Below are 14,806 nucleotides of genomic sequence, written 5' to 3' on the forward strand. Positions count from 1 at the left end.
TGGCCATGTTTTAAGCATGGAGCAGCTGGGAGAGTCAGACTCTGGTGGGATCTTCAAGGTGGAGGCTTCCAGCAACCTGAGAGGGTAAGAGAGGAGCAGTAGGGAGAGAAGGGGTGCAGAATGAGAAAGGCACAGATTCCAATGACTAACCCAGCCCGGTGCAAGTTTGCTTCCTCCAGCAAAGGAAGGCAGTATTCTCCCACTTGCTCCCCTCCTTCCTCTTCCTCTGTGCTGCACGTACCACTTTCCCAAGAGTCAGCCCAACTGCCATGACAAACCTGTAGGCTAGTTCAACACCCAACCATCCCATAGGAGGACACTTCTATGTGAAAATGTGTCCTGAGTCCCGAACCATCGACCTAGGAATGTGCTTTGGGGATAGCAACTACAGGGACACGATCCATCGCTGAGTGGGGAACTGTTCTCGCAGGGGCATCCCACAGGAGCAGATCGGGGGTACAATGAGCCCCCTTGACATCTGTTCAATGTTAAGCACACTTTGACCAATTTTGTCAAAACATGCAGCTTGTCGGGTTCTAACGAATTCCATTATTTAAGAAATCAGCCCCCGCTCCGTAGCGTGCCCCCTGCAGCTCCATCCCTACGGCAGGGTACGGTCGCAATGGAAATCTACTTGATTGGAAACTTCCCAGGACAGAGCTGAGGGGCGGGGACAACCTTATCAGGAACTGTTCTGTTTGGGGTTACGAGAATGGGTGACATTTGGAGGCTGATAAGACCGATCCCCAAGCCCTTGGACTGTATATAAGGAGCAGCTCTTGCTTGCTGCTGGACACTTCTCAGCCTTCCACCCTTCTCTGGAGACCGGACCGAGAAGAACCATGAAGTGGCTTCTGCTGATCAGCTTGGTGGCGCTCTCCGAGTGCTTTATCATCAAGTGAGTCTGGGGACACGCAGGCCCAGGACCAGCTTCCCAGGGCCGATTCCTTCTGCTGCCTGTCACATTCCTTCCTTTCCCCTCACATTTTTCTTCCTTCTTCCCTCGTCCAACTCCGCTCTGCTCCGCTGCCTCCGGCCTCCCTTCTAGTCTCCCTCTGCCCTTTAGGGGAGCCGGCGCTGCCCACGTGGGGCTCGAGTCCTGCTGGGGCTGGGTTCCCAGCTCCAGGAACCGGGCCGGGTGACTCTGGGCAACCACTCAACCTCTTTGGCTCAGTGTGCCAAAAAGAGAAGCGTCTCCCCGCTTGGTTACCCCCTCCTTCTTCCCCTCTTGGACCAGCTTCCTTTTCCTTCTGAGGCTTCCACGGCACCCCACGAGCAGACTCCTTGCCTCCGTACTCTGCCTCCTCCAAACCACCTGTTTGCAAATGCTGTGCCCTAGGGTTCCCCTGGTCAAGAAGAAGTCCCTGAGAAAGAACCTGAAGGAGCATGGGCTCCTAAAGGACTTCCTGAAAAAGCACAGCCCCAACCCAGCCAGCAAGTACTTCCCCCAGGAGGCCGCCGTGATGGCCACGCAGCCCCTGGAGAACTACATGGACGTGAGTGCCCGGGGAAGGCCCTGGAGGAGAGAAGGGCTCCCGGGGGTCTTGGAGGATGGGCCAGGGCCCCCAGGCAGGAACCCAGGGGGCTGCTCCCAGGCTCTCAGAGGCACAGGGGGTACAGGAAAACTCACCATCAGAGCCGTCGCTCTCCTTTGTTCTTTTGTTCATTCATCCAGTGTCTTTGCACACAGAGGGCCCCCCTTCTGTGCCAGGCACCGTGCTGGGCCCAGGGGCAGCAGCCACGAGCAAAACCAGGCCCGGCCCCAGCCCTCATGCAGCTCACGGTCTAGGAGAGAGAGACAGACAGAAATCAGGGAGATTCACAAACCAGGAAAAGGACAACCAGGCCGAGGGCTGCACAGTAAAGGTCTCATGCTTGGAGGGTGCGGCCAGGGCAAGCAGCGAAGGAAAAGCCGGGGTTTCCAGGGGACGGGAGAGCGTCCCAGGGGGGTGATGGCTCATGCCAGACCCCGTGATGGTGGCAGACAGGTGCATCTGAGGACAGGAGGCCCGTGCTCATGGAGAGCAGAGAGCGAGGGAGAGAGGCACAGTGAGGCCTGAGGGGTCGGTGAGTGGAGCCAAATCAGAGCCTCAGGAGGGTCTGCGGCCTAATTGCCACGGAGCTGTCTTAACCAGGAGGGCTGACATGACCCGATTGGGGCTTTAGGAAGCTCACTGCGGCTCTCCCATTTGGGACCCCATGACAACACCCTGCCCTTCCGTAGATATTGTGTCCCTACTGTGAATGGCCCTGGGCCAAGGGTAGGAGACCAGGTTGCCCGTCCCTAAGGGCTTAGCCTGTGAAATCTGCCAGCCCTGGTGCCGAGCTCGGCTCTCATACTTGCGAGCCACGTGACCTTGGGCAAGTCATTTACATTCCAAGTAAGCCTCAGCTTCCTCGTCTGTGGAACAGAACCACTAATATCTACCATCAGGGTGTTGTTGCAAGTAACGGAGGCAATGGTGCTTTTCGGAGTGCCTAGCACGGGGCCTGGCCCCTGGTAAGAGGTCGGTAAAGCCAGCCCACCTGTTCACTCAACAAATATTTATGAAGTGCCTACTACGTGCCGGAGGCTCTGTGCAAGGAGCTAAGGAAACAGTGGTGAAGAAGTTAAGTTCCTGGAGCTTATATTCTAGAGGGAAAGACAAATAAGAGAGACAAATAAATATGTAAGATAATTTCAGGGAAGGACAAGGGTCACAAAGAAAAAAATCAAGTAAGGGGAAGAAGAAAAATGGGGGAGGGGCAAATGTAGATAAAGGGAGGGATGCTTGGCGGCGACGTTTGACTGGCACTCCAAATGAGTGATGAGTCAGAGCCAGCCAAGGAAAGATCTAGAATAAACATTTCCCTAGCACAAGAAATAGCAAGTACAAAGGCCCTGGGAGGGGAATGAGCTTGTCATCATTGAAGAATTGCCAGACCAGGGGGGCTGGAACAGAGCTGGCGAAGGAGAAGGTGTTGCCACTGAGAAGAACAGTCCTGACTCTGTCCTTTCGTGTCCTTTGTTGAACCTGCTATCACACCGAGGTTTAGGAATCAGACCTCTCCAGGGGTTCCCATCGTTAGGTGACGCGTTTCTCTCTTCATCGACAATTTACTGAGAAAGCATTTCAGCATATACTCTGAGAGCTGCTGTCAGGTTTCACCCCTTTCCGAGACCGTGCATTCCCTAGGACGACGAGACGAAGACACACAAGACAAGAGCTGAAGAGGGGGACAGCAGATTATTATTGGGTGTTCATGGTGCTTAGAAGAGAATAGTCAGAGGGCAACAGGGGAGCAATCAGGGAAGACTTCCAGGTGGGGGGGAGACCCGCTGGGCCTTGAAGGATGGATGTATTGGACAGGGAGAGAAGGGCCAGGAGAACAGTGAAGGGAAAGGCGGGAGGTGGGCTGAGGGGCCCCCTCAGACACGGTCCCCGGGGAGGCCGGGCCGGGGAGTCCCAGGGAATGGTGCGCTCAGTGAACCGTGCCCCCCCACCGCGTCCTGACAGATGGAGTACTTCGGCACCATCGGCATCGGCACCCCCCCTCAGGAGTTCACCGTCATCTTCGACACCGGCTCCTCCAACCTGTGGGTGCCCTCTGTCTACTGCTCCAGTCCCGCCTGCTGTGAGTGCTGGGCCCCGCCTGCCCGGGCTCCCCGGCACCAAGCCACCTGGGAGCCCAGAACCCCCAGGGCTTCAAAGAGGTCCATTTCAAGCCTGGAGGAGGCACTCGGGGATTCAGTCTGCAAGCATTTACTGAACACCTACTATGTGCCAAGCACTGGGCTTAGGTGCCCAGGGATAATGGGGTGAATCACGCACGGTCCATGCTCTCAGCAGAGAGAAGTGTGAAGGTGCTTAGCACCATGGACGGCCATGAGCTTGCTCTGCTCAGGGGAGCAATCAGGGATGACTTCCAGGAGAAGGGAGACCAGGGGGTCCTTGGGAGGACTCTGGAGTCCACTAGGGACCTCCCATCGGGGACATGGTCCCAACTGGCCCTACTAGACAGAAGTGGAAACTGGGAATGCTTAGGCTCTAAAGTTTGGGGAAAAGATTACTTTTCTCCTCCAAAGCACCCCCCCCCCGAACCAAGGCATCCACACTAGGAAGACACTCCCAGCCCATGACTCTCACTCGGCTCTTTGAGTTTGACGTTGTTCCTTCTTGCCCTGGCAGCCAACCACAACCGCTTCAACCCTCAGCAGTCCTCCACCTACGAGGGCACCAGCCAGACAGTCTCCATCGCCTATGGCACTGGCAGCATGACAGGCATCCTGGGCTATGACACTGTCCAGGTAAGCACTTGCTGGCTGGCCACCTCATCCCGCCCAGCCCTGGAGCCATCTTCCCAGGACCCAGGGAACCGCAGTGCACCCCCCAGAGAGAGCTTATTCCAGCAATGCGGGTCTCAGTGACCACAAAAGTAACCTGAGAGGGGATGCAGGAGGGGAAAGTGGCAAAGATGACACAGACATCTCTAGGTGGGGCAGTAGTGGGTAAGGGGATGGGGTGCCAGGAACCATAAGCCAACCTCAGCACCCCCAAGTTGAATGTTAGGTAGGGGACAAGGAGCAGAAGGCAAAAAGGTTCAGCTCTCTTTCAGCACCTCCTCCCCCTTTTCACACCCCCACCTGCAGCCCCCCTGAGTCAGAAGGCCACAAGCTCCACCCCCGCCCCCACAGGGAGCAGCAGGGGTCAAGGGCTCTGACTTGCCTGGGGTCTGCCTTGTATCCAGTCATCGGAAACACACACACACACACACACACACACACACACACTGTGACCATCTGCTCTGCAGCAAATTCTCACTCTGCGTCGCAGACCGTGGCCATCTGGAGATCAGTGGCAATGGTTACTTCCAGCAGAATTAACAAGCATTGCGGGGCCAGTCCTTCCCCCTTCCTTCCAGCCTGCCGCCCTGGAAGCCGAGTCCTACTCGAAATGAGGCAGGGATGCTCCGGCCCAGGGCTGGCACCCCACAGTGCTCGGTCAACACGTGCTGATGGGGAACGTCTTGGTTTCCCCCAATTCAGGTTGGAGGCATCTCAGACACCAACCAGATCTTCGGCCTGAGCGAGACTGAGCCCGGCTCCTTCCTGTACTACGCTCCCTTCGATGGCATCCTGGGTCTGGCCTACCCCCAGATTTCATCTTCCGGGGCTACTCCTGTCTTTGACAACATGTGGAACCAGGGGCTGGTTTCCCAGGACCTCTTCTCTGTCTACCTAAGCAGGTAAGTTGGGCCGGGAGGTCACGGCCACCTGGCCCAGCAGGGGGCTGTCCAGGGCTGGGTGGGATGGACAGGGTCTTGGCAAGCAAGGATTTGAAAGGGCAAGGTCTAAGTCTCAAGAGGTAAATCTTGGAGACAATGGTGCCCAGTCCCTCCTTGACGAACCGCCTTCCTTCGTCTTGTTTCACCAGTGTGACTTTTGTCGCCTTGACTTACACAATCAAATGTCGTTAGCCATTTGCTCCCCAGCACCAGTCCCCTTGCTGCTGGCCCTCAGGAGTGGATTAAGTGAATCCACTTAAAATGGGGGCCAAAATTCCGCAGCAAAAAAATGAAAATAGGGTTTTATGTCTTGAACAAGGGAACGTTTAACTGATGAAAGCAAGTTTCTTCTGTTAGTTAACAAAACCTAGGTTCCGTATGTGACTCTGAGTTAATTGGAAGAATGAATAAAGAACAAGCCAAGGGCTGGTTTGGTTGAGTAAATGTTTATGCAAGAACATCAGAAGGTGTCATCAATTCTCTCAAGACAGTCAGCTTTCCTCTGCCACATCCTTCTCTCTCCAAGTGATTTGTCGTGCTCGATATTTTTCTTGAGTTGCTGACTGTTCTGCTGTCATCTCAGTGGGTCGCATTGCACGGTTCGATGTTTGCAGGGAGATGGGGTGGGGTTAGGGGAGTAGGGATCGTTTTATCCGTGGCCAGTTTTTCCATGGCTAATTTCCTACCATCGCCCACCTTTGCTTCCCTATCTGACCCCAAACTGCAGAGATTTAGAAAGTGAAGCTCCCAGTAACAAGGACTCCTGTAATTTACAGTGGGAGGAGCCATTCATCCGTTTCTCCTCTTGGCCACTTAATATTCTAGTCAGCTCGCACACGTAACCTGTCTTTACGGCTTTACGGCTTTTCTTTACGGCTTTTCGGTATTTCTCTTATTTCTCCAGCCGATCAGGGTTTTTCTCCATCACAGCACTCGGGACGTTTTAGACCAGAGAATTATTTGCCGTTGGGGGCTGTCCTGTGCATTGCGGGACGGTTAGCGGCTTCCCTGGCCTGTCCACTAGCTTTCAGTAGCACCCCCTCACCCCTTCCGAATCACAACAATCAAAAAATATCCCAGACGTTGGCAAATTGGAAACCGCCCGTGGCTGAGAGCCAGTGAACTACATGATCAGGTCCTTACGAGCGGCCACTGCCATGCATTCGCTTCTCTTGAGCTCCTCGCAGCAATGAGAGTGAACATAGGGTAGAAACCACACGCCTTGGAACCAGAAGGACCTGGGCACTCCCTGGCCGTGTGACCTTGGGCGAGTTTCCTCGTGTCTTTGAGCCTCACTGTACAGTGGAAATAAAAATAGTGACCTGTCTGTCATCCACTTGCCCAATCAAGGGTAGCTCTTAGGACGCGCATAGTCGATGTTCAGGCGAATGAATGAATGAATGATTGAATGAATGAATGCCTGTCTCTCCCCCCATTTCCCACAGCGATGACCAGAGTGGCAGTGTGGTGATGTTTGGTGGCATTGATTCTTCTTACTACACTGGAAGCCTGAACTGGGTGCCTGTTTCTGTCGAGGGTTACTGGCAGATCACCGTGGACAGGTGAGAGCTCTGTGGATGGCCAACATCCTGCCGTGGGCCCCCATATAGACTCGTAGGTAACTAAGCTTTCTGGAATCCCCCTGGAACAGCCAGCACAGGGAAATGTACCCCAGGGGGAGAACATGGAAGTTGGCCAAGCCAGAGAGACCCCAAGAAAGGAGGAGAGCCACTTTCCTTCTGGTCAAACAGGCAGGACAATTTACCAGCTTACGTGTCCACGCATCCCAGCACTTAGGGGACCTTGAACTAGCACACGTCCCTCCCACCCTAGAGCGAAGGGGCTGCCTTGTTTCAGGTCCTTCCTTTCCACTCTCCCCTTCGGGGCCCACCCCTGCCCCAAGCAGCCTTGTTCCCCAGCTGTTTGCCGCTCAGCTGGCCTGCCAGGGTGACCAGTTGCCCAGGTTCGCCCAGGAATGAGCAGTTTCCAGGGATGCCGGACTCGCAGTGCTAAAACCAGGACGGTCCTAAACAAACTGGCACGTACTGGTCACCTTGCGTCTGCCCCAGGCCTGCTAAAACTTCATCACGTCTTCCGCCTCCTGCCCGTGCTCCGTATCTCCATCACTCCCTGCCTGTGATGTCCTCCTCCAGCTCTGCTCCTCCTTAGCAACCTCGGGTGTCTGCCTGCCTGAGAAGCCTTCCCTGGCACCCCACCCTCCCCCTGGATTACGCTTCTGTTCCCTGGCCATGTGTCCTGCTCCCCCTGCTCTTGCTCGATCATAACCTATCTTTCCAGCCAGACCAGGCTCTCCCTGCAGACGGGAGCCATGCGGCTGTCTGGGTTTGCATCTCCCGTGCCTAGCGCAGAGCCCACACTCAGTCAATATTTGTGGAATGCATGAATGAATGAGAGAAGCTGGAATTTTATGTATTGGCCAATGGATGGGAGGGGGACCATATGGGGCCACCTGGTTCCTCCTGGGGGAGATACACCCACTGGGGACTCAGGAGACCCTTACTTGTGTCTCGTCCTTAGCGTCACCATGAACGGACAGGCCATCGCTTGTAGTCAGGGCTGCCAGGCCATTGTCGACACAGGCACCTCTCTGCTGGCTGGCCCAACCACCTCCATTGCCAACATCCAGAGCTACATCGGGGCCAGCGAGGACTCGAATGGCGAGGTGAGTCCAGCCCTGACTGCCCTGTTCTAGACCCAAGTGGTGGGTCTGCCATGCAGGAGAAACGGAAGTCTCCTAACCCTCACTCTTTCCAGATGGCGATCAGCTGCTCAGCCATCAACGACCTGCCCGACATCATCTTCACCATCAACGGCATCCAGTACCCTCTGCCTCCCAGTGCCTATATCCTGCAGGTAAGCGGGCTCTGGGCCAGTCGTCTACAGGTGCCTGCCGCAAATGTGGTCACCACCACCGCACCCCCACCCCCCGGCCTTTGCACAAGGCCAAGTGCTCTTCCACAGCCTGAAGCCGACATCTGCTCTGGACAGCCTCCAGAGAAAAAGAAGACTTTTAAAATCAATGCATGAATGAAAATGTGGATGCAGCGCCCCCCCCCCAAGGGGAAAAGTGAGGCGAAGGCCGGTAGCAGGAAAAGAGGACTTCCGGTTGGACACCTGAGGCCAAGCCCTGAGTCTCCATGACTAGCTCATTGTTTCTGAGCCAGTTGCAGCCTCTCCCGGCTCTCAGTGTCCTGGTCTAGAAACTAGAGACGTCAGCATTCCCCACCCCTAGACTGTGGGTAGGGTAATCGAGTGGGATCAACCACATCGAAGCTACAAAGGGTTGAGCAAACGGAAACCGTACCTTCCGTAGGGTCAGGGCTTGTGATGCTCTTACTGTCTCACCAAGTAACAAATCCTTACTTGGTAGAGTCTGACCACAGGACAACGGTTCACCGACTATCACAATGCCAGGTGGAAATCCAGATCTGCTCCGGGGGTTGATGTCACTGAGCAAGAAGTAATGACAGACGGCCAGGACGCTCCCCCCAGGGATGCTGATGAATAGGAGGGGGCGTGGCCTAAGCAGGGAGGGGGTGGTTCCAAAGCTCCCCAGCTCCCCAGGCAGTCAAGGTGGTGGCCTGGGGCCCTAGTAACTGAAAAGGGCTAATGGCTGATCTGCTTTGCCACCCGATGGGGTCAGAACGAGAAAAGGCTGTGTCACCAGGGCTTCCAAAATCCTTCACGGCGGCTGACTTCTCCCTAAACCTCTTAGCTCGGATGCTGATGTCAGGGTTTGTGCATCCGCCAGAAACCCTGGATCATGTCTAGTAATCCCTGGAAACCGACAGCAGAGCGAACAGCTTATACAGGCAGACCCCCGGCCAAGAAGAGTCAAGTCCCCGGGCACGAGCCAGGAAATTCCTCCCTTGCACGTGCCGCGCAGTGGCCCGGGGACCTTGATGCTTCGTCCCCGGCGCCCTGTCACCGCTGGGTCTGTGCCCCGTCTCCAGTTTTCTTCTCCTTTCCTCCAGAACCAGGACAGCTGTGTCAGCGGCTTCCAGGGCATGAACCTCCCCACCGCCTCCGGAGATCTCTGGATCCTGGGTGATGTCTTCATCCGCCAATACTTCGCGGTCTTCGACAGGGCCAACAACCAGGTCGGCCTGGCCCCCGTGGCCTGAGCCGACATCTCTCCCGCCGCGTCCCAGGAAGACCTAGCCTTAGTCGCCCGCTCTAGATGTCTATAATTCTCCTGGTTGTTCTTCCTATGGGACTGTGGAGGTGGAAGCTTGGTCCCCTCCCCTGTCATACCAATAATGTAGAATAAAAACCTTCCCTCCTGAAAAAATGTGCTGTGTGTTTCTCCCTACACCACCAGGGTCGGAACACCGGGGCAGGGGGACAAGATGACCACGTCCACTTGGACGACACCAAACAGTGACAGGGGTACACACCCTGTATTAGAGCCAGGAAGGTGATCGGCCCTCAGCAGGTCCGGCTGGGAGCATCAGAGAAAAACGGGCACCAGAAATACCAGGCCTGTTGACTCCTCACGGAATAGGGCTCCTAGGTTCTTGGTGAGGGAGTCAACTTCTTATTTCTCCCAAAGGCAGTAAGAGATAGAAAAGGAAAGAGATCAGGGGGAGGGAGGGAGCATTCCACTGATAGGGATATTCCTAAGCAGGCTGGGCCGGGGGGGTGGAAGGGTGACCAGATCTGACACCCCCACATCTAACGGGCTGCTCTCTGGGATTAGCCGGTTGATCCAGACTAACACTTGAAGACCCCTCGATGCCCTGGGTGCAGGACACCGAACTGATCCGATGCTTTTCCAGTTCCTGGGGGTGGAGGGGCAGTGGGCGGGGGCAGAGGTTGTGAGAAAGCAGTGGGTGTGCCCATTAACAAATACACCCTCGCCTGCAAACAGAAAATACTTAGAGCAGCATTTCTCCCGGTGGGTTTGGTAGCAAAAGGTCCAGTGAAAAACAAAGTTACAGAATAAGCATGCAACATGTAGCATTCTAGACCCTTCCTGGAGGTGCAAGAGGCCCGTTTCCCAAAGGCTCTGTGAAATGCTCCCACAAAGTCATCTGCTTGACCTTGACCCAGCTCAGCCTGATGCCAGTGCCTCTCTTGCTAGCAAACCTTTTGCAGTCCTGTGCTCCTTGGCTGGACTGCTGGGAAACTCCCACAGCTGGAGAGCTGGATTCCAGGCTGGCGCTGGGCCTCCCTGCGGGGAGGGAGTGACTTTGGGGTGCCCAGAATGGGATGTCTTGGGAAACTCTCTTGTCACATCCTCCTCCAGTTTGTTGTTTGTCACTCTCACAAATGTAAGTTGTTGGGCCCTAGGATGCCCCAGGTCTCCCTAATGTCACAGATCCCCTCCTTAGCCCATTTTCCAGAGCTGAACAATCTTTTTGAAACAGAAATCTTGATCACCTCTCTCCCTTGCTTAAAATCTTTAATTAACGCCTTGCACTTACACTTGGAATAAGATAATACATCTTCCACGCTCTGCATGCTCTGGTCCCTGAGTACCTTCCCTGCCTCATCTTGACCCCTCCCCACCCTAAGCCCCCACCCACCCTGGCCTTCTGCCACCTCCACGAATACCCAACCGTCTTCCCTACCTCTTGATCTCTGTACACACTGTGCCCTTTGCCTGCATTGCTGCTCCCTTTCTCGGACCTGCGACCGCCAAGCATCCTGCAGATCTCGGCTTACACAGCACCTCCCTGCGAAACCTTCCCAGACCACCCTCTCACGGAGAATGGCCCTCCCCTCTGTTAGGGCACTCGGGGCCCAGCAATCATGCATTTATACGAGTGCTTGTTTTCGATACACGAGGGCAGGCACTGCTGAAGCCCCAGCCTCAAGAGCAGGGCCTGGCATATCGCAGGTGCTCAATACATATTTGCAGACTGAGTGATGAATTCAAGATGACTTCTGGAAAGGAAACAACAAGGAAATGGATTTGCTTTCACTGAGGGCATGCTTACAACAGCAGATGGGTCCACTCCCACCCCCACCAACGTTCTGTCCCAGTCCTATTTGGTCCTGAGACAAACAGGTGGACTTCTCATGTTTCTGGGGAGGAATTTCACACTGTCCTGGCTCCTTTGCTGTGTTTGTGTTTCTGGCATTTCCCGAGCACCTCCTATGGGCCAGGCAGCGTGCAGGCTCTGGGGATACGGGCCCGTCTTCCTGGACCCTTCCTGTTCTGCTCCTGGCCCCCGCAGCTGCAGCTCAGCCCCTCCCTCCCCACCCCTCTTCCGTTTGCTCGCCCTGGGATTCCTGGATCCAGACAGAATCTAAAAAGACTCCCCTTTAAACAGACCAGTTGGACTGGGAAACCCGGAGCTGACATGTCTGATCTGACTCTTTCCACTTTGCCCCACGAGATAATAGATTCACATTCCTGTCTCAGGCTTCTCCTCCGTTCATCTGTCTCCATTCTCTGCAGGCCTCAGGGGTCTAAGCACGGCTCCATCTATCCTTCCCTTTCCCACTTGTCCAGGAGTATATTTTCATCTCCTAGGGCTCTGCTCCACTCATCTGTGGAATCCACACCCTCCCGGACGTGGGGTCTCATGCAGTGCCTATGGGAGCAGAAACTGGTACAGCCCCTACGGAGCTCCATTTGGCAACGTCTATCAAAATGAGAAATGTGTATACCTTCTGGCCCAGTAACTTCCCTTCTGGGAATTTATCTTTAAGACATACACTTGCACACGTGCAGAATGATGTAAGTACGAGGTTATTCTTTGTAGCATCTTTTGTAAAAGCAAGATTTGAAACGACCCAAATGTCCACCCATGGGGGGGACGGTTAAGCAGACTATGGTGCGCGCAAGGAGCCGCTCGGCAGCTGTGAAAACGTTAAAAACGAGTATGCTCACTAGATTCTGGGGAAGATCTTGAGAAGAGATCGTTGGGTGAAGCAAACACATGCACAAAAACAGATGACGACCGGGCTTATACCACGCTATCTGTGGGTTACAAAGAAAGAAAATACGATCTGCTTGCGCTTACGTACAGGAACCGAGAAAGGACACCCAGAATCAGAAACCGTAAAAGGAAGGAGAGGGGGGAGCAGGGTAGACGTGGGATGACGGAGACATCCCACTGAATACAATTTCACACAGTTTTATATCTAATGATGTGAACATATTACACATTAGAAATAAGTTAAGGGAGGGTGTCTGGGTGGCTCAGTCGGTTAAGCCTCTGACTTGGTTTGGGCTCAGGTCATGATCTCAGGGTCATGAGATCAAGCCTCATGTCAGGCTCTACACTGAGCGTGGAGCCTGCTTAAGCGTCTCTCTCTCTGGGGTGCCTGGGTGGCACAGCAGTTGGGCGTCTGCCTTCGGCTCAGGGCGTGATCCCGGCGTTGTGGGATCGAGCCCCACATCAGGCTCCTCCGCTATGAGCCTGCTTCTTCCTCTCCCACTCCCACTGCCTGTGTTCCCTCTCTCGCTGGCTGTCTCTATCTCTGTTGAATAAATAAATAAAAAATCTAAAAAAAAAAAAAAAAGGGTCTCTCTCTCTCCCTCTGTCCCCTCCCCCACTCTCTGTCTCTAAAAAAAAAAAAAAATACACACACACACACAAAAAACAGGGCACCGGGTGGCTCAGTCGGTTGAGCATCTGCCTTCATCTCAGGTCATGATCTCAGGGTCCTGGGACTGAGCTCCGCATTGCTTCTCTCTCTCCCTCTGCCTGCCACTCTCCCTGCTTGTGCTCGCTCTCTCTGTCAAATAAATGAAATCTTTAAAAAGATTGTTTTTTAACCTATTCTTTTTCTTTTTTAAAAGATTTTATTTATTTGACAGAGAGAGAGACAGCGAGAGTGGGAACACAAGGGGGAGTGGGAGAGGGAGAAGCAGACTCCCACCTGAGCAGGAAGCCCGACTCAGGACTCGATCCCGGGGCTCTGGGATCATGACCCGAGCCGAAGGCAGATGCTTAACTGACTGAGCCACCCAGGCGCCCCTGAGTTATCCTCATTTGAAACCTGCTATGTTTATCCTTGAGCTTGTTGATCTGAAAACCTCCAAATCGGTCTCTCTTTTTTTTTTTTTTTTTTAAGATTTTATTTATTTATGTGACAGAGAGACAGCCAGCGAGAGAGGGAACACAGCAGGGGGAGTGGGAGAGGAAGAAGCAGGCTCATAGCGGAGGAGCCCGATGTGGGACTCGATCCCGGTACGCCGGGATCATGCCCTGAGCCGAAGGCAGACGCTTTAACGACTGCGCTACCCAGGCACCCCAACCAAATTGGTCTCTTGAACTGGGTCTGACCATTTGGCCCTTTGGGAACTCCCTAGGTCCAGGGAAACTGAGACCATGGACCAGGCTTCCGGCATCCCCTCTTCCGCATCCTCTATGGCTTCTCAAAAGATTCACGAAATGTAGAATCTGGGTAAGGGACACCGAAGGGTGTGTTCACCCAAAACCAAACTCCCCCTGAGCGCTGGAGTCTGAGAATTCCGACCAGCTCCTCCCATTTGTTAAAAGCAGTCCTCACCCATCTGGAGTCTTGAAGGCCGTCCTCCGGCCTGCTGGAGCCAGACAGCCCTGGACGGGGCCCAAGCGTCCTGAGGCTTCTCTCAGGCAGAACAAGTTCTTAGCAAGTTGGATCCCGCTGGGGCCTTCCAACATGTCCCATCAACACTACCTGATGAAGGACAGCGCTGAGCCCCCCAGGGGTCCTGGGAAGGGACTATGCTGACCACCGGGTAAGGTAGTGAGAATCCTGGCCAGCCCGAAGGCCCTCTGCAGACAGCTCCCTCGCCTTTTCCCCGAGCACCTGCGTGTGCCTGGGAGCCAGTGGAAAGGAGGCAGGCTGCAGCCTTGGGCCCAGCTGGCTGGACCTGCTGGAAAGCCAACAACCTGGGAGCAAGAGAGGGACAAGAGTGGCATCCTCACGCCCTCGGGAGGACAATGCTGAGGCACGTGCCACACGGTCTCCCGGAGGGTCTGCAGAAGGACTGGGTGCCCATCGCCCATAGCTGTGGCCTGCTCTGTACTGCATGGTGATTGGTTTTCTTCCCGTCTCTGTCTTACCGCCACCTCCCTCACCCTGCTTCCTGGGATTACACCCCCCCAGCTCAATGATTCTCCCCCAAATATTTCTCTCTAGGTCTGCTCCTGGGGAGCCCAAACCAAAATAGGGTAATCACAGCACCCTCCACAAACTGTCTCTGAAACCCCACCAGAAGAATCCAGCCAGGTGTGATGCGAAGGGACAAAGCCCAGCCTGGGAGTCAGAGAAGCAGGGGCCTCCTCCCTGCTCAGACGTCACAATCCATGCAACCTCAGGACACCTCTCTGGGCCTCTGTGGTCCCCGCTATAAATGGGGAAACAGAGTCCAGAGAAGCGTTTTGTTTTTTTTTTTAATTGGACCACCTTGGGGAAAATGTTTACAGCTATCCTCTCGCCCATTTATTTTTTTCTCCCTAACATTCAAACTAAACACAATTTACTTGAGCTCTATGGAGGGGAAGCTGGTATTCAAACTCAAACTGCACACTTTATTGAATAGTGATGAGAAAATTGGCACGGACTCTCAGCCATT

General features: G+C 54.5%; 1 protein-coding gene across 1 annotated transcript; it reads left to right on the plus strand.

Annotated features, from left to right (window-relative positions):
- The first annotated feature begins 790 nt into the window (after positions 1 to 790).
- Positions 791 to 9,569, plus strand: LOC113246975 (pepsin A). Its single transcript, XM_026487752.4, has 9 exons — positions 791 to 898; positions 1,340 to 1,496; positions 3,498 to 3,615; positions 4,170 to 4,288; positions 5,027 to 5,226; positions 6,711 to 6,827; positions 7,804 to 7,948; positions 8,041 to 8,139; positions 9,261 to 9,569. Exons 1-9 carry the CDS (start codon positions 843 to 845, stop codon positions 9,408 to 9,410), a joined length of 1,161 nt encoding a protein of 386 aa, XP_026343537.2. The 5' UTR covers positions 791 to 842; the 3' UTR covers positions 9,411 to 9,569.
- The last annotated feature ends 5,237 nt before the right edge of the window (positions 9,570 to 14,806 follow it).

The sequence above is a fragment of the Ursus arctos genome, unplaced genomic scaffold (assembly GCF_023065955.2).
Source record: "Ursus arctos isolate Adak ecotype North America unplaced genomic scaffold, UrsArc2.0 scaffold_23, whole genome shotgun sequence".
NCBI lineage: Eukaryota > Metazoa > Chordata > Mammalia > Carnivora > Ursidae > Ursus > Ursus arctos.

Excerpts from the sequence above, each read along its gene's own strand:
- LOC113246975 (XM_026487752.4), top strand. The coding sequence starts at position 843 with ATGAAGTGGCTTCTGCTGATCAGCTTGGTGGCGCTCTCCGAGTGCTTT. Across the intron at positions 4,289-5,026 it reads TGGGCTATGACACTGTCCAG|GTTGGAGGCATCTCAGACAC; the intron begins GTAAGCACTTGC and ends CCCCCAATTCAG. Across the intron at positions 6,828-7,803 it reads TGGCAGATCACCGTGGACAG|CGTCACCATGAACGGACAGG; the intron begins GTGAGAGCTCTG and ends TCTCGTCCTTAG.